The sequence below is a fragment of the Harmonia axyridis genome, chromosome 5 (genome assembly GCF_914767665.1).
Source record: "Harmonia axyridis chromosome 5, icHarAxyr1.1, whole genome shotgun sequence".
NCBI classification, from domain to species: domain Eukaryota; kingdom Metazoa; phylum Arthropoda; class Insecta; order Coleoptera; family Coccinellidae; genus Harmonia; species Harmonia axyridis.
The window spans coordinates 40,585,193-40,610,781 of record NC_059505.1 but is presented as its reverse complement, the minus strand read 5'-3'; the positions used below and the strand labels follow the sequence as shown (position 1 = coordinate 40,610,781).

At 37.7% G+C, this 25,589-nt stretch overlaps 2 protein-coding genes across 3 annotated transcripts in view; both read right to left on the bottom strand.

The window, feature by feature from the left end:
• Window positions 1–25,589, bottom strand: part of LOC123680369 (integrin alpha-PS2-like) — a 115,888-nt gene that overhangs the window by 6,301 nt on the left and 83,998 nt on the right. The window contains exons 5-12 of one of the 2 annotated variants that reach the window (XM_045618238.1): window positions 19,206–19,267; window positions 3,924–3,972; window positions 3,718–3,792; window positions 1,400–1,785; window positions 1,242–1,344; window positions 863–1,133; window positions 612–778; window positions 400–551 (exon numbers count right to left, since the gene is read on the bottom strand). In XM_045618238.1, coding sequence (XP_045474194.1) covers window positions 400–551; window positions 612–778; window positions 863–1,133; window positions 1,242–1,344; window positions 1,400–1,785; window positions 3,718–3,792; window positions 3,924–3,972; window positions 19,206–19,267 — 1,265 coding nt within the window. The remainder of the gene's footprint in view (window positions 1–399; window positions 552–611; window positions 779–862; window positions 1,134–1,241; window positions 1,345–1,399; window positions 1,786–3,717; window positions 3,793–3,923; window positions 3,973–19,205; window positions 19,268–25,589) is intronic. The other variant, XM_045618239.1, reaches the window with a different exon arrangement.
• Window positions 22,192–24,648, bottom strand: LOC123680370 (piggyBac transposable element-derived protein 3-like). Its single transcript, XM_045618240.1, has 2 exons — window positions 24,442–24,648; window positions 22,192–24,240 (listed from the first exon to the last, which is right to left on the bottom strand). Exons 1-2 carry the CDS (start codon window positions 24,456–24,458, stop codon window positions 22,374–22,376), a joined length of 1,884 nt encoding a protein of 627 aa, XP_045474196.1. The 5' UTR covers window positions 24,459–24,648; the 3' UTR covers window positions 22,192–22,373.

The window sequence follows — 25,589 nt, the reverse complement described above, 5'->3', positions numbered from 1 at the left end:
GGCTCTGCTATAGGTGCCAGGGAATTTGAAGGCCATTATGAACTTGCAAAAAGGGTATCTGTATGCTAGGAAAATCACACCACAGGAAAGCAATTCAGCAATGAGAGCTCAAGAACGAGATCTCACTTTGGAGAAATAACTCATAACTTGTTTAAGATTGAAGATTCATAGATAATTTCTCCATTTTGCACAAAAAGGCTAATGCTTCTGTTGAGTGCTGAGCATCGAAATATTGTAGGACTACTGATAAACTTAACACATACTGTGTACACTCCTGGATAAGTAATACTTCCAAGGACCTTCTTAATTTTGCCAATACGATCTTTGGAAATTGAACAAATATTTCAGATAAGTTTGGTCAAAACATTCCAACGCCTTCTTGGTGTTGAAGGTACTCACCCTGAGATAAATTTTCTTTGTTTCACAAGTATCTCCTTTGTCTTTTTCTAAACGAATTGTGTTGTTCATGGAATTGATGTTCTCGTTTTCTAAGAAAGCCATCCTTGGTCTCTTGGGTTGTCTGGTGTCCAGGATGTATTGTACTTCTAGATCTGAGGGGAAGAATACTGGTTAGAGCTTCTTGATCTTTTCCTGGAAGGTGGGATACTCACTTATCGCTGCTGGGATTCCTTTACCACTATATTTCACGCAGAAATCGATGGAGGTACAGGCCACCTTTTCACCATCCCTCAATTGACAGCTCTCGTCTTTTATGTCAATTTGTTTGCCTGGAGTTAAGAATCTGACAAAGGCTTCTACTCTCACCACAGGTCGTGATCTACAAGTTTAACAAAAGGATTTGGTACAAACTGGTTTTAGCTGTGTCAATGAAGATGATGAAGAAAGAACCAAAAAGTTTTACCTGAAGAAGAAGGCTGAATTCGACAAGTAAGAACCAACAGCGAAGTCAGGGTAATCATTTCCATCAAGATCTATACCTCCAGTTACAGAAAAACCAAACGTTTCTGGATGATCTGCCAGTGCCAAGTTCGGTTGTATGGAAGGACCGTAAGAAACATCTTCAGCGTAGATGACCTGGGAAAATGTCTTTCTGACTCCCTTCTCTGATCCGTGGTAGATGTACACTGCACCACGTTCTCTTGGTCCATCGTATGGTGCTCCAACAGCGAAGTCTTCAAGAAGAAATTAAATTTAAAATTTACCATCATCAGCAGAGAAATACGTATTGGAAATTTTTTCATGAGCACCAAATAAAATTACGATTCTCGTCTTTCACATACCTCCATAGCCGTCTTGATTGATGTCACCCAACCCTGCTAAAGCTTGTCCAAACCTTGACTTCGACTTGAAACCTTCGATAACGTACGATGAGCTGAAAGTACCCTGTAACAAGCAATGTTATAGTATTGATTTCACCAGAATCACTTCAAAAACTTACCCTGAACCCTCCATGATATATAACATAGACCCTACCGACCTCGTACTTCCCTTCGTTATTAGGTATGGTATACATGGGGGCCCCAATAACAATATCATCCTTCTTGTCACCATCAACATCGACAGAAGCCAAGGCGTAGCCAAAATAAGAACCAAGCTGATCCCCGCTGAAGTTCTTGAAGTTCGTTAGGTTCCAAGTGTACAGCAGGACCTTACCGTGAAGATTGGCACCCCTGGGCATTCCCACGGCCACTCCTTCCACTCCATTACCGGCGAAATCACCTTTTATGGTCGAGTAACCAAGATATGAATCGTCATCTTTGGCCGTACCCTCTTTGGTTGAGAACACTGCAGGTCTAGTTTCTGTGCTCTGCTGTATTACCTGACCTAAAAAATAGGAGTGTCAGATTTTCGGTTGTGCCTTTGTTGAAATTGTAACATGAAGGCGGTACGACACTGAAGCATGAATTTGCGAGAAAATGTTCTGTGGTGTCGATGTTGGGGGAGAGATGTGTGAAATCTATGGTTTCAAACATTCGAAATGTCTCGTTCTTCTGTGATTGTTGTTTAAGCTTTCAATTTTCAATGGACTATGTCACTATTGTCTATGGCTATTTTTGACATAATTATTGGTTTAAATTTAGATTTGAGTGATTTTGGATGTTGGTACCTTTGAAAAGAAGGAAGACGTGAATAACTAATGTTTTGATATGGGGAAAAATTAAAATAAACGAGCAATTTCAAAACTGTTCTATGAAAGTTGCCTACACTTCTCTTGTATGCATCTAGATTTGAAGAACTTATGCAGGCTATGATAATGTGAGATATGACGCTCCAAGTATGTGGATGAAAAAACAAAATGCAACTCTATGGATCGTTAGTTATAATGCATCTATGCATATTACCACAAAAATGTCAATACTGATAAAATATGAAACTGACGAAAGCCTTTTTGGGTTTTAAGGAGTTTATTGGAACTTCACTAGATTTCCGCATCGTTTTCTCTGGCGCTAGGGAATTTTATTGAATAGCGCTACCTACGGAAGAAAAGGGCAATGTTGAACAAAATCTAATCAGTGAACAGTCCAATATTTATAGAGATCTTGAGTGGACACCAGTGTTTAAAGACATCTCAGTCACTACAAATTAAAAGAAAAGAGCTGAAAGGTCATCAGATTAAGATTTACTACATTGGAAATCCGTTGAAATGGTTTTTTTTTTCAAGAAATGAAGTCCTCTACACATTCAGAATTCAAGAAATCGGGATTTTTGAACAATTCCTAAATCACATAACCTACACGTCAAAAATGACATAAGAAAAGTCAAAAAATTATACACTGTTGCCATTAAACCTTTTTGAATTTTATTGTTTCTATTCGAAAATTCTATTGTATATTTTTCAATAACTTTTTTCTTCATTTTTTTTCTCAAATTCTTATTTTAATGGCTTGTTTGAAATTAATAAATAAATTTGCCCCAAGAAGATCGATTCATATGTTTACGTTGAATGATGTTTACACATATCTAATTATTCTGTTTATCCAAGAGGGGTAAGAAGTCGAAAAGATTATATGGACATTCAGATTGATGGTGTTTGACGAAGATCATAAAAATTCATTGAGTGCAAAGCTATGAAGCGTCTAGACAAATACTTACTTATCTCTTCAGCACGTAAAACTGCATTAATTATGATATTAAGAATAATAAGCAAACGATAAAAGCTCTGATATTATTATGATTCGATTAATTTCTTAAAATAACTGTTTATCGATGTATGTACGATATGTAATTAGTGATTGTCAGACGTTTAAAATCGCTCAACCACTGCGCTTGAGATCAAACTCATCGATTGTGATTGTGGAATTCAGAAAAGGCTACTCAAGAGCAGATTAATCTATATTTTTCTGCTGAGAGGCTGTTAGAGTATTCTTTCAAGACTTGATTGAGTGAATTATTATTAGAAATATGGTCGAGAAGTCATTCTATGTTGTTCAAACTAGTAATTTAGCAATTTTTCACAAAAATCGATTGATCTGTAAATGACATGCCACGAAAGATGAAACCATAGACATAGAACGACATATTCGCTTCCCACTTTGACAGTCCAAACGTCAATCATGAAAACTCTATGGTCCTAGCCCTTTTCTGAACTCGACCACACAGCACAGCGGCCCCTAGCGTGGATTATGATGTTTTTTTTTTAATTGATTATCCAACACCAAAACTCCATAGACTTATCGTGTAAATTAATGCTGGTTAAAATGTGAGATCGTTATGACCAATTATCGATCTTTTTTTATCTCATTTTCTCATCAATACCTTTACCGCCAAATCGTGAGAACAAGCCAGGGGTAAAGACGAACTTGGCATGTGCGTCGACAGAGTACATTTGTCCTGAAACAAATTTCATATTGCATAATAATACTGTAAGGTTTGATTGGCTTGCACTACTGCCAACTAAAAGCCTGTAAATGTTGGTTTTTTTTGGTTCTTTGGGTGGAGATTGACAGGATTGGAGATCTTACCTTGCCAGTACCAACTGCCTGGAGCTCCTAGGAACAGTCTGTCTCCTTCCTGGAAATAAAAGAGTAGAAGATTATTCAATGTTCGATGTTTGAATTGCTTAATCATTTTTTTTGATGACCCCATAATCCCCTGTAAGAATTTTCGTTGTGAACTTTAACAATATTATGCGTTGTTGAAGCGTGTTTTGTTCTCTTTCAAGTTTCAACTAAGATGCTGATTCGATTTTGTTTCAGACTTTTTGAGAGACCCACCTGTTGCTTTGATGTTCTGCTTCACCAAAGTTCTGTAAGGTGGCGCTCTTCAGAAATTTTCGAATTCCCGCTATCTGCCTGGCGCCGTTTAAAAATGAAATACTGATTTTAGACTTTACAAACTTTCACAATAAATTACAATTCAGTTCCTATCGAATTTTTAATGAAACGAATGGAATATAATGATAGAGTGTAGAAGATTGTTACGAGCATAGAATATAAAATATTATTGTTCTATACTCAAAGGTCACGAGAGCCGAGAATCGAGAGAAGTGTAAAATAACGGGCGTTTTTTTTCGGGGTATATAACTTTAAGTTGACATTACTGTTCAAGATGGCGACCGATTTGACAGCTGTCAAGTGATTTATTCTCAGTTGTGTTTGGCAATTCATCGTGAATATACTCACGCCTGAACAACGCTTGCAAATAGTGCAATTTCATTTCGAAAATAATGGTTCTGTGCGGAATACGTATCGCGCACTACGTCCATTTTATTTTGTTTAGCGATGAAGCGCACTTCTGGTTGAATGGCTACGTCAACAAACAAAACTGCCGCATTTGGAGTGAATCTAATCCTCAAGTGTATGTCGAAACACCGTTACATCCAGAAAAACTGACTGTTTGGTGCGCTTTATGGGCTGATGGAATCATTGGTCCGTACTACTTCAAAAACGATGATGGCCAGAACGTTACAGTCAATGGTGATCGGTATAGAGCCATGATTACTAACTTTTTCATTCCTGAATTGAACAACCATGATGTCCAGGAGCTGTGGTTCCAACAAGACGGCGCAACATGTCACACAGCTCGTGCCACAATCGATTTATTGAAAGACACTTTTGGTCACCGCCTAATTCCACGTTTTGGACCTGTGAATTGGCCTCCAAGATCTTGTGATTTAACACCGCTAGACTACTTTCTGTGGGGCTATGCAAAGTCATTGGTCTATGCGGATAAGCCACAAACCCTTGACCATTTGAAAGATAACATTCGCCGTGTTATTGCCGATATAAGGCCACAAATGTTGGAAAAAGTCATCTAAAATTGGACGTCCAGATTGGACTACATCCGAGCCAGCCGTGGCGGTCATATGCCAGAAATCATATTTAAAATGTAATGTAAGATTATCTTGCAGATAAAAAAAATTCATGTCAATCGAATAATCCATCGTTGTTTTATTGCAATTCAAAGTTCTATAGCTCTAAAAAAACACCCATTATAAGTAGACACACCAGGTTTTCTATGCATCTTAGTTTTAACTTTTCAAATGTCAAAAGTTGACAGCTTCAAAAGTGACAGCTGCCCAGATAGTGGGCTATTAAAAATGAATTCTCTTATAAGAAAACCCTTTATTATTATTCTTGAGATTTGTTCAATATCGTCCTAATTTCTCCGAAATCGAAATCACATACTCCCAAAATAAACGTCGGTTTTCTAATTGAACACTCAACCTCATCAAATCACCAGCTCCAATCTAATTTGAATTTCCAATTACGACTGTCAAAATCTCAGCCTATACCATATACGGTAGGTATCGTATTAAAACCCTAATCACGTTAAGTACGCCCCTGTTGTCAGCCAAAGAATGATGTATTTCTCCTCTGTGGATCAGACGTCGATTAGAAGGCAAATTAAATAAATGGAAATAAGACATCGAGTCATTATATCATGAAGAAGAATGGACGAGTATTTGTGTAAGCCTATTATGTCCAACATCTCATTTTTCTCTCTCTCGCTCTCTCTATGGTCCTATCTGGTTCCCGATTTAATGACAGATCAATCTAGAGGGCCATGTGCTAGCCTGTCTGATCCGATGAAAGATAGACCTATATAAGGCCATATGGTAAAAATGTAATGGTATCGAGAAAGAAATGATTGAACTCGAGAGTGCTTGAACAGTGTAGAAAGGTCTACGTGTTTGAAGCAATGATTTCGACAACCATATTTTGAATTTTTCAATTCTATTCCTAACGGTAATCATCGAATTACTCTCGTGTTCTACTGTTTGGAACAATATCATGATTTGTGTTTAACGATTCCAAACATTTATTATTTCAAATAATAACCCCGAAAAATTTAGCTGTCGATTCCATGTAAATACTCATTCAACGAATAGCGCCACCTGCCGATGAAAAAAGAAGTACCGGCAATTTCGAATTCGAGCAGTAAGAATTATCTTAAAATCATACCGATATGTTTAGACATCAAAGTTAGGCTTCGAATGATTCTGACATATACAAAATCGTGGATTCACATTTTTACTCATGATAAAACAATACAGAGTGTTCCTAAATTGGAGGTACAAAAGTAAGTGACTCCAAAATTGTCACCATTTTTGTAGCAAATTTAAACAATATCATTAACAGGCCAATTTGAAAAGTCCCCGGTCTACCATAGTAAAACACATTTTTTTGGCAAAATGCGATTTTATTATTCAATATAGTTGCCTTCGAGGGCGATACAGCGATTATAGTGATTTTATAACTCTTCGATACCATTTTTGTAGAACGATTTGTCTTTCGCTTCAAAATAGACTTCAGTTTCGGCGATTACTTCTTCTTGCCGCTAAATTTCTTTCCAGCAGCATTCTTCAGAGGTCTGAGAACAGAAAAAAGTCGCTGGGTGCCAGATCTGGCGAATACGGTGTATGCAGAAGCAATTTGAAGCCCAATTCATGAAATTTTGCTATTGTTTTCAATGATTTGTGACACGGCGCATTGTCTTGATGAAACAGCACCTTTTTTTCACATGGGGCCGTTTTTTTAACGATTTCATCCTTTAAACGAACCAATAACGCTATATAAGAATCGCTGTTGATGGTCTGCCCCTTTTGGAGGTAATCAATGAATATTGTACCTTGCGCATTCCAGAATACTGATGCCATAACCTTGCCAGCTGACTGTTGTGTTTTTCCTTGCTTTGGATTCGGTTCATCGTGTGCAGTCCACTCAGCTGACTGTCGATTGGACTCCAGAGCCATGTTTCATCCATTGTCCCATATCGACGCAAAAATTCAGGTTTATTGCACTTAAACAGCTTCAAACACTGCTCAGAATCATTAACACGTCGTTGCTTTTGATCGATTGTGAGCTCGCGCGGCATTCATTTTGTACACAGGTTTCTCATGTAGAAATATTCGTGAATGATATGATGTGCACGTTCAGACGATATCTTCACAATGTCTGCTATCTCGATCAACTTCACTTCACGGTCATTCAAAATTATTTTGTGAGCTTTTTCGATTTTTTCGTCGGTGACAGCCTCTTTTAGACGTCCATTGCGTTCGCCGTCTTCAGTGCTCATTTCACCACGTTTAAACTTAGCATACCAATCAATGATGGTTGATTTTCCTGGTGCAGACCCCGGAAACTCTTCATCAAGCCAAGATTTTGCTTTAACTGTATTTGCCGATGTTGTCAAATAGTTGAGCATTCAGTAGTTTTAGGAAAAAACTTGGAGTCCTTTGTGATATTTCATAAAACCTTATTTATGATGTTCTGAAGAAGACTAAGCTTGGTGTTTGAATCTTATACATATTTCCACGCTCAAAGAAGATGAACAATACCTTCCAAGCGAAACATCCTTTACAATTTTACATCAACCCGCAACATGAATATCTTCATACGTTGCTCCTTTTGAAGCGAATCCTTTCTCTCTATTCCATGCCCCTCTAGATCATCTCGGGATCGAATAAATCTCTCCTGGCAACATAATACAAGTAGGCTGTAAAACGGTTATTACAAAATCGCTGATAAACGAGGCAGAATTTATACAAATGGCATCGCCGTAACTGGGAACAGTGCCATATTTTGCACAATAACTATTCAGTTGGTACGCCTTAAAATTTAATGTATGCGCCTCTTTGTGTGTGTTTGTGTACGTACGGCTCTCTCTCGTGTGTTGACCCAAAATAGGAGTCGTTCTTTGGAAGAGTGGAAAAAATTTCAACCGACATATTTCTGCTATAGAATTTTTCAGTTTCTTTATTTGGCGAGTTGGCGACTGTAAGGCGCCCATTCTTGGAACCGCTTTCCTGTGGGGTCCATGGGACGGTGCTATGGCACATGAAAGGATCGGATTGGCGCTGATCCTTCGGATGGGGATAGTGTCCAGTGGACCTAACAATTTTGCAGTGTTTTCTACGTAAATATTGAACAATGTGACAACACTGTCGAAAAATGTTGATGTTGTTCATGTTAATTTGATTTAGCAAATCCGTAGGTCATAAGTCTACAAAAAGTGAGTATGACGATGTCTTCTACATCACAGATGACGTTAAACCAGGAGCTTTTAAGCGCTCGTTCATTCATACGCCATTTGCGCCCTTGTGAACCACATCAGGGATTCACGGCTTAGCTTGATTTTCAAGCTACTTGACTTGAGCTTGACTTGATTTTTTGTTAAGCTCAAGTCAAGTAGTAGTTTTTCAATCTCAAGTCAAGTCAAGTATTTTTTTATCAAATACTTGAATCATATCAAGCTACTTGATTTTAAGCAGTTTTATTGTGCACTGTTACATCAACAAGAAAATGATTAAATGAGAAGGAACCTTGCAAAAAACACTTTTATTTATTAAACTTTGTATAAAAGAACCGAAAATATCAACTCTTTTGTAATAGAAACATAAATTAAATCACTATAAATCATAACAAAATAAATAAAAAATCCTTAATATTTAGAAACCTCCAGGCTTTGTTTGATTTCATAATTTTCCATCCAGGATCTAAGACACATCTAAGGCATCTTATAGATTTGTCGCCTAACCTATTGCGGGTTTTTGTAACTGTAAGAGCAGCTCTGGAAACTTGTCTCTCAACAGGAACTGACGATGCTGTCGTTGATAAAAAATCCTTGGCGATTTTGGCCAAGTTTGGAAAGATATTTCTGAAACTACAAAAATCTATCAATAGATTTCATAGAAAGTTGAGAAAACTACTATTAAAGTCACACTGGCGAATGCTTCAGTCTCTCGGCGCTTGAGGAATCCCCTAATTTAGTCTATACGCACACGAGATTGCAGAAATATATACCGTGCGTCCAAAATTTTCTCCATTTTGTAGTGGATTCCCATACTTTGTGTAATAGAGTGTCGTTCCATTTTCAGCGATGCCGTAGTTTGTACTTTTCAAATATCAAAAGATGACAGCTTCAAAAATATCAGCTGCCCAGATAGCAGGATATTCATTTTTTTTTGGATTACATTCACAAATATCAACTAGTATCACATTTGTTTTGAATAACTTTTTTGTCTTAACTAGAACTCTTCACAAACACTCCCACATTTACTCCTAATAAAACAACCTACTATATTTACGAGCGATGGTTAATTAAATAAGTAAAAGCTCTTATTGGAAACCCCTGTATTTAAGTCATACACGGCTGTCGAGATATTTTCTGTTAAAGGCGGAAATAACAAACTAGTTTTTTTTTTAACGTTTCCCAGTTCACGTTTCCAACAAAACTACACCTGAACAAAACCACGAACTTATATTTAGACATCCACGTAACGACCTGGTTTCGATAAAATCTAGAACTGCCCTGATTCTCTTTATGTGTCACGATCAACTTAGTAATGACACCATAATACCACAATTCTTCCTCCTTATTCCATATTCCAACCAGTTCACCGCGAATATAAAGTGGTGCTTTACATACATTTCGCACTATATTCCCCCTAAATTATCATATCGTTTCGGTACCTAGTTTTCTGGCTCATCGCCCCTAAGATTATCCGATCCGGAGTTCCGCAAGGGCGCAACCTTGGGCCGGTCGGTTTCTTATTCGATGGTTTTCAGCCCGTTCTATGGGCAGTTACGGCTGCAATCGCGGTTCTCGACGTGTTACATGTCGATATACGATTAATTCCGAGAATCTTCGGTCCGAGAAGTGTGTACAAGCATCGGAGCGTATTCTTTTATGGTCTATCTGGCGGAATGATCAGGTCTCGAGTGAATAAACGGCTGGAAATTTCATTGAATAATTCGATGAAGAGGGATATCAGTCTCCATATCAGGTGAATAGCTTGAGTTCCTCTCATTGTTCCAAGTTTAAGTCTTGAAGTGTGAATGTATTTTGAATAAGTCATGACACGGTTGGAAGGTTATTGATATTCTGGTACTTGGCCATTTGAAGGAGATCAGATAGGGTGCTGGATGTGGACGAGTGTGTGTTAGGATGAGCGCAGAGGAGGTTCCGTACAAGAAGGTTGCGATAGAAAATCAATTGGAAATTACGTGTAGGTTTTTATTGAAAATGTTTTCTATCCTATTCGAATTTTGAAAGATCACCTTTTAGGTGGATGGCTATAAATGTTTTGCAAAGTAAGAGAGCGAAAGCAGTGGTAAGAGGACACGTATTCACGCAAAGAACTTTCCTAATTTTCAAGAAAAGCTCTAGAGATGAAAGATATTTTTACTTAGTCGGTAAGTTAGAAAATTCCTTAATAAGGCAGCATATCAAGTTCAACTATCTATATCTTCAGAAACTTCTGAAAGCATAGTAATAAACCATTTTCTCAGCCTGTCCTCAACTTCACGTGTTAACGAGTACTTATCTGGTAATTGTAGTTGTTGCGCGTAATCCTTTAATCGAGGCTTAAGTGAATAATATATGTTTGCAAGGGAACATGTGTTCGATGTTTACTTCTGGTACGATAGAAAGGGGTCTCTATCAGTCCGATTTCGAGAAATTCGCAACGATTTGCGAATATTTTGGCTTATTATATCAAGTAATGAGAGTTTTTGGAAATAAAATTAGCACCCAATGAAATTTTCACAGTTTACTTTATGGAATCTGTTGAATTCAAAAATAAAATTAAAAATTGTCCATTGTAGATTATGGAAGACATTTGCATGAAATTCGGTACAGAAATTGACGCATAAATGAATAAAAAATTAGTTTTTTAGTTTTTGAGTGCTCATTCTTTCATCTGTATCCTTGGAGACTATATAAATACAGAGTGATTCAACGGGATGGCCTTTTAGACGTTTATGGAAAACTAATCATAATTTTGAGCTGAAAATTTGCATATTGTGGTTTGGGACAATGATTTTTCTCCCTAAAATATTTTCAAACCTCTACAACTACCGATTATACCGGAAAAAGACTACTACTTCCTCATTTCAAACGGCACACCCAGTATATTATTGCATCATTAGATAGCTTTTTTGATGATAATTTCGGCAATATGCCATACCTTGGGTAAAAACTCAATGGTTCATGAGTAAATGGGATTTTTATGAAAAAAATGGTGGCGATAAAGACTCACATTTTTTGAATTTTACGGCAGAAAAAGCTTTCTTCTTTTTTGATTCTTGAATACGTAGTATTGTAAGACTGTTTGCGGTTTGGACCAAAAACGTACAGGGTGTTCATAAGAAGATCATGAAATTGGACATCTCAAATTATTCAAAACTCAAGATTTTCAATTTAGAACCTATATTATTTATCATTTCAGTCGATTCTACGTAAAAAAAGTGGGGGTTACTCAAGCAAACCTTATACCTAAACTGAATACTTTAACAGTTATCGAGGAAGAACCTTAAATTGAGGAAAAACCGCAATTTAGTGTGGAGTAGTCTGTGACTTCCGGAAAATACAGAAAGAAACTAAAATTCGATGTTTGGATAACAAAATTTCACATTTCATGAATTATAATGAATTAAATCCTTGAAGATCTTTTTCTCTAAGTCTTATAGTTCTCGAGATACTTTCAGTGAGCATCGAATTAAGTACACCTTGTACACTTCCAAGTCCGAATACCAAATTCGCACGATCCGAAAAAAAAACAACGCATAAAAAAAACCTCGTGTGAACCCTCCCTCACAGTGTTATTGCCCCCAAGAAGAACCACCTTAACGACTCAATACCCGGTCGACAGAGGCGTGGAAGTCGGAGTAGTCGATTACCGTGCGCGATATCCGGATTACGATACATACCAGGTACGGACCGCGAACAGACGTGATCGTCAATCATGTACCTGTCAAATTAGCGTTGTTTCGGTCGAAAGGGCTGCGCCTACCCGCTGTCTGGATGCGAGCGCATCGGACGAATGGTTTTCGTGGAAGCAATTTCCTCGATTCGCGTATATACTGTCGTATATATTAATCTGGGTTCCGTTGCACGTCATCATCGGCCATATGGTCCCGAAGCGATGTATGGGGCGATTAAGAGATACGGGGGTTAAAAAAAACGCTGCAATTTTTACGCTTCGATTGATTTTTTCCTCTTCCAACGCAGAATAATATAATATATAAAGGGTGTTTTTTTTAGAGCTATAGAACTTTAAATTGCAATAAAACAACGATGGATTATTCGATTAACATGAATTTTATTTATCCGCAAGATAATCTTGTGGCATTACATTTTAAATATTATTTCTGGCATTTGACCGCCACGGTTGGCTCGGATGTAGTCCAATCTGGACGTCCAATTTTCGATGACTTTTTCCAACATTTGTGGCCGTATATCGGCAATAACACGGCGAATGTTGTCTTCCAAATGGTCAAGGGTTTGTGGCTTATCCGCATAGACCAATGACTTTACATAGCCCCACAGAAAGTAGTCTAGCGGTGTTAAATCACAAGATCTTGGAGGCCAATTCACAGGTCCAAAACGTGAAATTAGGCGGTCACCAAACGTGTCTTTCAATAAATCGATTGTGGCACGAGCTGTGTGACATGTTGCGCCGTCTTGTTGGACCTACAGCTCCTGGACATAATGGTTGTTCAATTCAGGAATGAAAAAGTTAGTAATCATGGCTCTATACCTATCACCATTGACTGTAACGTTCTGGCCATCATCGTTTTTGAAGAAGTACGGACCAATGATTCCACCAGCCCATAAAGCGCACCAAACAGTCAGTTTTTCTGGATGTAACGGTGTTTCGACATACACTTGAGGATTAGCTGCACTCCAAATGCGGCAGTTTTGTTTGGTGACGTAGCCATTCAACCAGAAATGCGCTTCATCGCTAAACAAAATAAAAAGGACGTAGTGCGCGATGCGTATTCCGCACAGAACCATTATTTTCGAAATTAAATTTGCAAGCGTTGTTCAGGCGTGAGTCTATTCATGATGAATTGCCAAACCAAACTGAGAATGAATTACTTGACAGCTGTTAAATCGGTCGCCATCTTGAACAGTGATGCCAACTTAAAGTTATATACCTCGAAAAAAACACCCGTTACATATATTTATTCATCACTAAGAGTATATTATGTTAAACATAAAAGGTATTCCTAAAATTATCCAAGGAATCTCCCATTTTCGTCTGTTCCTCCAGGTACACCCTGTATACAATTATGTAGTCTTGAAAAGTGCAATTAAATGAACAAGCGCTCAAAAGTTTCCGAGTTCCCGCCAATGCTTTCCCAATTTCTCTAAAAATATCAGTTACGTTGCAATTCAATTTTTTCCAGAATATTCTCTCAATTCTATCGCTATATCGTGAAGATTTTACGGAGAAACGATAATCTCAAGTTACCTAGAGAGTTATGGTCGAGAATTCCAATTTCATTGAAACAGTTCCAGATGAATCGTACAAAGATCTTGGAATAGGATATTACAGCCAGTTGCCGTTCGAGACGTAAAACGTATTTCAAATTTCCGTTGCTTTCACAAGCTTTTATGCACATCCACCATGTTTCACGTCCTAATGGTGGTACACCTGACATGCTACATTTACCATTTCCTCGGACTGTTTCATTATAACCCAACATACAAGTATGGTTCGTACAGTCAGCGGCTACAAGAGATCGATGTTGTATGCCAAATGCACACCCAGTGGCGTAAGAGGCATCAGCCAGAATTTTTTTTGGTTGTTCCCTGAACAATCTTTGCGATATGTAGTTTCAAAAGTATCAGGAACACGAAATTTCGAATTGCTGCATTCAAAATCCGAACCTGAGCTGAAAATTTCAAAATTCCACCTTTTTTCGTTTGGAATTTACCTGTTATTTGTTATTTTAAAGGGTGTTCTACAAGGTATATGACAAGATTTGAAAGATGACAACTCCACTCATTCTGATCATGTTTTTTTCCTATTAACAAAGGTCCAATTGGTTTTCGTTTAGAAGTTACAACAATTCGAGAAAAAAAATGGATTATTTCAAATACTCGTAACTTCCAAACGAAAACGAATCTGACCTATGTTAATATAGAAAAAAATCTTTAGAATGAGCACTACTATTGGGTGTTTTTTTTCGAGGTATATAACTTCAAGTTGGCATTACTGTTCGAAAGGGCGACCGATTCAACAGCTGTCAAGTGATTTATTCTCAGTTTGGGTTGGCAATTCATAATAAATAGATTCACGCCTGAATAACGCTTAAAAATAGTGCAATTTTATTTCGAAAATAATAGTTCTGTGCGGAATACGTATCGCGCACTACGTCCATTAGCGATGAGGCGCACTTCTGGTTGAATGGCTACGTCAACAAACAAAACTGCCGCATTTGGAGTGAAGCTAATCCTCAAGTGTATGTCGAAACACCGTTACATCCAGAAAAACTGACTGTTTGGTGCGCTTTATGGGCTGGTGGAATCATTGGTCCATACTTCTCCAAAAACGATGATGGCCAGAACGTTACAGTCAATGGTGATCGGTAAAGAGCCGTGATTTCTAACTTTTTCATTCCTGAATTGAACAACCGTGATGTCCAGGAGCTGCGGTTCCAACAAGACGGCGCAACATGTCACACAGCTCGTGCCACAATCGATTTATTGAAAGACACGTTTGGTGACCGCCTAATTTCACGTTTTGGACCTGTGAATTGGCCTCCAAGATCTTGTGATTTAACACCGATAGTTTACTTTCTGTGGGGCTATAAGTCATTGGTCTATGCGGATAAGCCATAAACCCTTGACCATTTGGAAGACAACATTCGCCGTGTTATTGCCGATATACGGCCACAAATGTTGGAAAAAGTCATCGAAAATTGGACGTCCAGATTGGACTACATCCGAGCCAGTCGTGGCGGTCATATGCCAGAAATCATATTTAAAATGTAATACCACAAGATTATCTTGCGGATAAATAAAATCCATGTCAATCAAATAATTTATCTTTGTTTCATTGCAATTTAATGTTCTATAGCTCTAAAAAAAAAAACACCTTTTACTTGTAACTTCCAAACGAAAGCGAATCTGACCTATGTTAATATAGGAAAAAATCTTCAGAATGAGCACTGCTATTATCTGTTTAAGTTTGTCATAGAGCTTGTAGAACACCCTGTATATACACACAAAATCTCAATCCTATGTGTAACGGAAAAATTGGGTAGTTTGTTTTCAGTATTCAACTTGACCTTTCTAAGGTTTTGTCTCTGTGAACAGCCGAATAAGTCTAATGTGCGAACCAAATCCACTGAAACGCAGAGACGCCACTGCCTTGACAGATCCATCGATTCTCGTATTATGCCTTTTCTTTTTCTTTTCTTCTGCGCCGAAAAGACATCGAACATTCACTTATGGAGATTTGATTCAATGCTCAGAGGCATAAATACACGGGGCATCATATGCCTACAGAGGTTTTAGCAGAACTCGTTGAACCAAAAGCGGACGCCAATAAGTCAAAGACCACAACTTGGGTTTTTTTGTTGTTCGCGGATGTCTGTTAGCGCATATGTGGCCCGAAATGTAGCAATATTGTCGCTTTGTGAGGCTGAAACCAAACTGAATTTATGACTTCGTTTTGGGAATTGACTTCTTCGTTAATACTTGGGTGGTATGATACAATACACTGTCATAACGGGTGTTTTTTTTCGAGGTATATAACTTTAAGTTGGCATTACTGTTCAAGATGGCGACCGATTTAACAGCTGTCAAGTGAATAGACTCAGACTCAGACTCACGCCTGAAAAACGCTTGAAAATAGTACAATTTTATTTCGAAAATAATTGTTCTGTGCAGAATACGTATCGCGCACTACGTCCATTTTATTTTGTTTAGCGATGTAGCGCACTTCTGGTTGAATGGCTACGTCAACAAACAAAACTGCCGCATTTGGAGTGAAGCTAATCCTTAAGTGTATGTCGAAACACCGTTACATCCAGAAAAACTGACTGTTTGGTGCGCTTTATGGGCTGGTGGAATCATTGGTCCGTACTTCTTCAAAAACGATGATGGCCAGAACGTTACAGTCAATGGTGATCGGTATAGAGCCATGATTACTAACTTTTTCATTCCTGAATTGAACAACCATGATGTCCAGGAGCTGTGGTTCCAACAAGACGGCGCAACATGTCACACAGCTCGTGCTACAATCGATTTATTGGAAGACACGTTTGGTGACCGCCTAATTTCACGTTTTGGACCTGTGAATTGGCCTCCAAGATCTTGTGATTTAACACCTCTAGACTACTTTCTGTGGGGCTATGTAAAGTCATTGGTCTATGCGGATAAGCCACAAACCCTTGACCAGTTGGAAGACAACATTCATCGTGTTATTGCCGATATACGGCCACAAATGTTGGAAAAAGTCATCGAAAATTGGACGTCCAGATTGGACTACATCCGAGCCAGCCGTGGCGGTCATATGCCAGAAATCATATTTAAAATGCAATGCCACCAGATTATCTTGCGGATAAATAAAATTCATGTCAATCGAATAATCCATCGTTGTTTTATTGGAATTTAAAGTACTATAGCTCTAAAAAAACAACCTTTAGAACACCCTGTATATACACGCAAAATCTGGTAGTTAGTTTCCAGCATTCATCTAGACCTTTCCATGGTTTTGTTTCTGTGAACAGCTAAATAAGTCAAATATGCGAACTTAATTCACTGAAACGCAGAGACGCCACTGCCTTGACAGATACATCGATTCTCGTATTATGCCTTTTCTTTTTCTTTTCTTCTGCGCCGAAAAGACATCGAACTTTCACTTATGGAGATTTGATTCAATGCTCAGAGGCATAAATACATGGGGCATCATATGCCTACAAAGGTTTTTGCAGAACTCGTTGAACCAAAAACGGAGGCCAATAAGTCAAAGACCACAACGTGCGTTTTTTTATTGTTCGCGATGTCTGTTGGCGCATATGTGGCCCGAAATGTAGCAATATTGTCGCTTTGTGAGGCTGAAACCAAACTGAATTTATGGCTTCGTTTTGGGAATTGACTTCTTCGTTAATTCTTGGGTGGTATGATGCAAAATGCTGTTATGTCTTCGGCAGAATACTTGGTAACTTTGTTGGTAGCTCTTCGAACTGAATATTTTCAGGCAAGCGCGAAATTCTGCTAATTGGGAATAGCTCACTCTAACTCTGCTAACCGATCATTCGCAGACCTCAAAGTTTATGGAAATTTTGAACTCGAAAATTTGAAAAAATCTTCAAGCTTGAAGATTCGCCTTCATCAAGCTTCCTTCTTTTGAAGAAGTTTTCCAAAGAAGTTTTCTTACTCATAATGAGAATTTGATTAGTTTCGAGATCATGCAATACACATTAAGTTAAGAGTTAAACACGGAATATAAAAGAGAATATAATACATCCTCTTTATCCCTCCCTGGGGTACGCTACTGGTCGTGGAATGCCCGTAAAAAGACCACAAATCTCTTTCGTTCAAAGACCGATAAAATAGGCCGAATATCGGCTGTAATTAGAGATATCCGTGGTAACTGCCTAAGTTGAAGAAAGCTTTTAAGCTCAACACCCCCAGCCTTCTAGTGTGGCTTCTAGTATGTGGCTCTCACATACTTGATATTTATAAACTGAGATTGATGTTCTTCGTTTATCTAAGCGCCGATAAAAAACAAATAAACACGGTCTTAGACAAATCGTTATCAAAGAACGACTTCAAACGGTTGGTGTAAACGCTGGTGTCCTTTGTCGAGATTGATCATCTCCTGGGACTCTGGTAGAGTGTATGTTTTCGACAGTTGAGTTCATCAAGAGTTCAATGTTACAGGGTGTTACCATAGTATAAGGAAAGGATAGTAAGCCAACCGCTGTTTGACGGCAAGGAAATAGTCACCAGGGGTCGCTACTGTAGTTGTATTTGGATTTGGAGAAGTAACTCGATAATAGCATTATACTATGATAATAGATAGCGCTGAATCATGAGCTATAGATGGCGCAGAAATAATACGGTAAGTCATTCAGTGGCGTGGTTGATAAGGGGTCGCATGACATTGCCAACAATTTTTATGTTATTATTGAGTTATCACAAATACACGCCACTGGCGTAAATGCTTATTACAGAGCAGAAAAACTATCAAAATATAGAAATCTTCTGACCACTCTATTTAAAATATTTTAGTTCTTCAATATAAGGTCAAATATTGGGTCAAATTGCGTGTTTCGCGTTGCATAGCGATCGAGTGTAGAAAATCAAACGAAAGAAAAACTATTGATCACTAGAATTGATCGAGAACAACTGATTTCAGAATGGAGCCATTCAAAATCTTCTAATCTTATCTTTTTTTATTCCTGCTGGGAAAAAACATCTGTATTGAAGAAAAACGTTGAAAGTGGATAACAAATGCATGCATAATTCTGATAAAAATAATTATCATTGAGAACACCTTTAGTTGTAGAATAAATTTGAGATTTCCATAATGTGCGTTAATTCTTTTGCGCAGTGTAGTTGTGAATAAATAACCTCCAAATAAGGGCTTTATTAATAAAAAATATGGATTTCTCTCAGTGCATGAATGAACGAGTGTTCCTGTCTTCACGTCAGTGCTTTTTTTATTTTTTTTTTCATCTCGAACAAATCCAAAATCATGAACCAGCAAAATCGTCCCATCTCCATGAAAATCCTCGCAGGACGTTCAACCTCGAGGATAAACATTCGCAAAGACGTAAAATACGGACCTCCGCCTTTGAAAAAACCTCCGGGAGTCATATAAGGCCTACGGTCGCATGCTCGAAATGCCTATCTTTGCGAGAAACAATAAGAGGGCCGAGCAAAGTGAATAACAATTAGTAATGTATTCAGATGAAATGCGAGATACGCTCAAAGGCATCCGAGCCGAACAGGCCGATGAATGAAGCCAGATATCATCGGCATTTTTTCTCACCACTCACCTCGTTGATCGCTGCACTAAATCCAGCCTGACATGACCCCTGTCTGTGGTATCCCCATTGGGCTGGAACAGAAAAAAAAAAGATTAATTTCAGTAAGAAGTCGGTTGTGATTGTTAAAAAGTAGTAGTGCTCGATTTGAGGTTATTTTTCGGAATTTCTATGGTTCGTCTGACAGGTGACGTATGTCATCTGTCACACGAATGACGTGTGTCATCTGTCACTTTTCAGTAAGGAATTTTCGAGCGCCGATGTCACCTTGATTATAATAATAAAATTGAATATCTCGTAAGATGAGGACCAATCGAACAGCATCTGAGTGGAGCTACCAACAAAGTTGCCAAGTATTCTACCGTATACATGACAGCGCTTTGTATCATACCACCCAAGTATTAACGAAGAAGTCAATTCCCAAAACGAAGCCATAAATTCTGTTTGGTTTCAGCCTCACAAAGCGACAATATTGCTACATTTCGGGCCACATATGCGCTAACAGACATTGCGAACAATAAAAAAACGCACGTTGTGGTCTTTGACTTATTGGCGTCCGTTTTTGGTTCAACGAGTTCTGCAAAAACCTTTGTAGGCATATGATGCCCCGTGTATTTATGCCTCTGGGCATTGAATCAAATCTCCATAAGTGAATGTTCGATGTTTTTTCGGCGCAGAAGAAAAGAAAAAGAAAAGGGATAATATGAGAATCGATGTATCTGTCAAGGCAGTGGCGTCTCTACGTTTCAGTGAATTAAGTTCGCATATTTGACTTATTCGGAGTAGAACCTGATAAAACTACAGGATGGTTTCATGCTTTCAAAAAAGTTGTTGTTCATGTTGTGCCACATCTATTTTCCTTATTTCAATGACCTCTCAAATAACAGCGAAAAAAGAAGAATCTAACACTATAGTAAATACCATCATAATATCGGACCATAGAACATACTTAAAACTAACTTTTCATAACAATTTCAAGCTTCATATAGAATTTCGTGTTGAAAGCTCCATATGAACCATAGAAAATACAAACAGAATATCGCAAAAAAATTTAATCAATAGTGCAATAATTTTCTTGAATCCCTAGTCAGTCCCTGTCTGTCTTTTATGTATTCTGTACTCAATCAACAAGGCGTTTTCAAAGCTCGAACAAAAGAAATCACCGACCGTTGATTCTTCTACACACGCACTAAAATCAAAAGATTAGTGATCGTCAAACCATTGGAGGGGATGGGTATTAAGACGGTCATCGAATTATGTCCACATAAAGCATAGAGATGCATAGACGGCTGTCGGAACAACAAATCCATTATTGTCGAACGCCACCGGAAATTGACGTAATTTGACTAATTCCATCCGATGGGGGTGGAGAGAAAGCATCAGTGGCGTAGATAGGGAACTGGATGATTATACGAAGCGATGAAGTGAAGAAGAAGACATATAGTTGCTCTATGATTATGCGTTGAATTGACTTTGAATGTCATTCTAAGGGAAGTAGCGAATTCTCACTGTTAGATAGGGTCGAATTGACAGACAAAACCACTCGAATTATGCTTGGTTTCCTTTGATATAACTCATTAAAATATTGAGGAAAGCAACGATGTAAAGTCAGAAACTTTTGGGTGCCCACATTTACATTTACCAATTGCAAATACACAAATCCAGGGATGGCCTATTAGACGTTTATGGAAAAATTATCATTATTTTGAGCTGAAAATTTGCATATTGGGGGTTTGAGACAATGATCTTTCTCCCTAAAATATTTTCAGATCTCTACAACTTCCGGTTATATTACTTTCTTATTTCAAATGGCACACCCAGTATATTGTTGCATCATTAGATAGCTTTTTTATGGAAATTTCGGCAATACCTTTGGTAAAAACACAACAGTTCATGAGTTATTGGAATTCTTTTAAAAAAAATGGTGGCGATTAGGACTCAAACTTTTTGGAATATTTCTGCAGAAAAAGCTTTTTCCGAAAAATTTTTTTTCTTTTTCGATTCTGCAAATACGTAGTATTATATATAATTGGACCAGAAATGTACAGGTTGTTTATAAGAAGATCATGAACTTGGACAACTCAAATTCATCCAATCTCAAGATTTTCAAATTAGAGCCTATTATTTTTATTTTTTCAGTCGATTCTACGTACAAAAATAGTGGTCTAATAGGCCATACCGGTGAATCACCTTGTATACGGTACCAAACTAGTTTCAAATCAATTCAGATAATCCAATCAATCTTTAAGGTGTTCCAACACTATCAACATACAACTAAGAAAGCCACTATCGCTATTTAAGGAATTAATAGATTCATTTACAATTGAAGCTTTGTTAATTCGTTGATAACGCCCGTTACAGGAATCCGTTACAGGTGACAGGACATGTCTGGGCAATTAAAAGCCTAAAAATCTAATTTGGTAGTCGTTTATTTCAGCGGCGAGTTGTGAATGACTCAATTTACCTAATCTGTTTCGGTAATTCGATGCACGCCCGAAAAAAATGGCTTCCTGGCTTCGAGAAACCGACTTAGGGCAGGGGTGGAGCAAGGGAAAATGAAACAGTTAAAACAGGCTATTTATCCCTATTAAAAATCAAACAAAATGAAAATGAAGGGTTTTTGACTAGGTTTCATTTTGGATAGCCCGCTATCTGGGCAGCTGCTGCTTTTGAAGCTGTCATCTTATGACATTTGACAAGAAAAAACTACGTCATGACTAAAAATGGAACGATACACGCTTCAACAACGTATACAAATTGTTAAAATTCACTACAAAAATGATGACTATGATACAGTCACAGTTTGGGTCGTCGTGAAGCATCTTTTCGGACTGTAATAGTGAACTAGATGGAAAATTTGAGCTGTTGGAATAGTTAGTGATGTGGAGAATCAAAACCGTGAGCGTCACTCGAGAAAAACTAAAAATATTGCTGCTGTAGCCCGTAGTGTTGACGAAAACCCAGATTTTTCGATTCCTCGTTGATTTTTGGAATTAACCCTTCAAAGGCGGAATTATTATTTTTTCAAGAGAGCAAATTTAGCGATTCTATTGAGTGAATTCCATTTATCAGTGTTGGGTAGAATAAGAATTATGCATTTTTTTCCTTTATTTTTCTCAAAAAAATGGCGTAACCATATGGTCACACTAGCCCAATATGAATACAGAAATGTCGAACAAATTATTTAATGTGAAATATATAAAAACATTCCACACATAGTCCCAAATCACATTTATTGCACTGTGTTCGACCAACAGAGGAGCATCCTTCTCCGGCACATCTTCTCCTCTTGTTATTTGGAACTGGAACAACTAAGTGGTCCTTATGGTCATACCTGATATCATCCGAAATCCTATTCATGGAGACACTATTTCTACTCGTTGTTGGTCTTCCATATCTTTTTGGGGCAGTTTTAAACCTATTTAGGTATACCTTTACAATTTCTCTTCTGAAATTCAGATTAGTAATTGAATTACCTGCACTTTTATACTGTATCCATGCATTGTGTAATGCGGTATCTATAAGCCAAGTAAGTAACGGCCAATACCATTTCTTACTTCTGATACCTATTCTATGGCGCGCAATATCTTCGTCCATCCGATCTGTCCCACCCATATATTTATTATAGGCATTTATAAGACGTGGCTGGGGAATTTGAATAATTTTCTTCTCGGACTGTGAATATCTTTTCACCAAAGAAGTGGGTTCAATTCCATAAGAAGTTGAAGCCATGGTAACAGGGGCATTGTCAGTCCAACGCACTAGTATCACACCTTCATCTTTTGAAATTTTAGACTCGATAGAACCTCTTTTTTTTTTCTTCATGTCTAATTTAGAAGTTATTGGGCAGTCCTTTGGAACCCTATTTTCTCTAACGGTTCCTGTAACTCCATAGCCTCTTTGCTTTAGCTCCGTCAAAAGATTGAAACTCGTAAACAAATTGTCTGTATAAATTTGATAACGAAGATTTCTATCTGGCAAGGAGTCTAGCATTATTAGTAATGGAGAAGTAGCTTTTCCAAATTTATTGTCATATTCAGTAACCGACTTCGGATTACTTCCCTGATATATATCGAAGTTGATTAGGTAGCCGTTTTCGGCATTCAAACTCCATACTTTATAGCCAAATCTTATCGGTTTTCCGCGAATAAACTGTTTGCAGCTGTGTCTGCCATAGTATTTCACCATACATTCGTCGTAACTCATATTTTCTGTCGGCTTAAAATATTTCAAATAATTTTTTTGAAGTTTTTCAATGAGCGGCCTAAGTTTCCACATTTTGTCTTTGTAATTGGGTTTGGTATTATCGGCACAATGTAAAAAACGCATTATCTGTCGAAATCTGTCCCTACGCATTGCTTCCTTTACTAATTGATTTCCCATGTCCGATTCTGAATCCCAGTAAAAACATTTTCCGGGAAGAGAGTTATACCCGGTCAAAATAAGTATACCGATGAAACACTTCATTTCATCAGATTCTATTTTCGGATCTGGATGGTTTAGGAAGAGCGCATATTTATTTGATTCTTCTACTAACATACGAACAATGTCGTCGTCGAAAAACAATTCAAATAAATCTGTTGGGGATTTTCCTATAAAATTGGTATAGTCTGGCTGTGGAAATACTGCTGTCGTTTTTAGAAGATCGCCCTCGATCCAAGTTCTTTTGAGTGTTTCTTTCACTTTCTTCTGCGGCTTCTTCGTTGAATTCGTCTTTTTGGTGCTCTTGTTTGAACTAGTGCTTGGACCACATTTTTCAATCTGACTAACTTCACTTTCTAATAAACTATTGTCTCCTTCACTGCCTTCTTCATTTGAAACATCTTCGAAGCCAGTTATGCGCGAATTGTCAGAAAGTCGGATTTCTGCTGCAGTTGATAATTGGCCACGTGATAAATTATCCATTTCCCCGCCTTCTTCATCACCCGAATCTTCATCTGTCAGTACATTTGGTTCCGGCGGTGATATGTAAATGTCACACACACCATTGCTATCTTCTTCGTCGTTATATACTATATCTAAGGCTTCTTTGAGAGAGAAACCTCGCCTGAAACAAAAAATATCAATTTCTGCCAGATTCGGCTAGTGTCACCATGCGGTCACAGTCAAGTTTGCATCAAAGTTGATTTTGAACAGAGAAGAGATATTCAAATCTAATATATTCTTGAAATTCCTCACACATTTCACCAACTATTGAAACAAATATAATTAAAAGATATTCAGTTTGAAATAGAAATTTGATACTTACACAAATTTGGGATCCATTTTATTGCGAATACCTAACAAACACGGCAGTTCACCTCTATTACGAATGAGAAATCAGTGGAATAACAATGCGACACGTTCACACTACAAAGTTCCTAAGTCAACTGAATAAATATCATCGCTTCCTCACGTATACTAAGATATACGTACATATGTCAGCTGATTTTGTGCAGCGCTGTAGGTGTGACCATATGGTCACGGTAGCCTTTGAAGGGTTAAGGATTCCACAAACGACATTATTAGGTCTTAAGGCTTTTAAAGCCGGTCGATCATGAGCAACGAAACAATCGCAATTTTGTAAAGAAGTTTCCTCGCTGTGTTATTTTTCGAAAAGGTGATTACAATTGGCCACCGAGATCTTGTGATTTAACATCTTTAGACTTTTTCCTTTGGTCTCGTGGAAGATAAGGTCTATGTCAATGTTTTACAATCGATTCAAGATCTTGAAGATGGAATTTGTAGTTAGTTTGGAAGTTATCGAGGATATACAGCTGCAAATGAGCGAATTGGTCATGGAAAATTTCAAGAAGAGTATCTCAAAATTTTGAAATACCGTAAAAATTGAATCTCTACACAACAATCGTAATATCTCCTAAAACATTGGCCACAGACCCATCAAACAAAAATGTATTGTATAGATCGACAAGTAATCTGAAACATATTGCGGTTTCAAGTCCATATCTTGCCCGAGGAGAATTAGCAGCCTCGAGGATATTATCAAAATTTTTTTTAAATTTACAGTTTACAACCTATAATTTCTGGAATGCAATGGATTAATCGCTGAATTGCAAGCATTTTCGTGATCTATGTTATCTAATCAACTGATAAAATGGAATGAAATTCCCATAGGGGAACTTTTGTCAAAAACATTTTTTTAGAGGTCTGGGTATGGAAAATTTGAGACCAATTTTTCGACTTAAACATATTGAGGTTTCAAGTCCGTATCTTGCTTCAAGGAGAGTTGGTAGTCTCGAGAATATTATCAAAATTTTTTTGAAAATTTCAGTTTACAACATACAATTTCTGAAATAATGTTATATGTCCTAAACCTCTCAATAGTCTCCATGAAAAACCCTTCACATAGTCCTTCTCCATGATCAAGAGTCCCATAATAAAGTCGAAAAGGTGCAA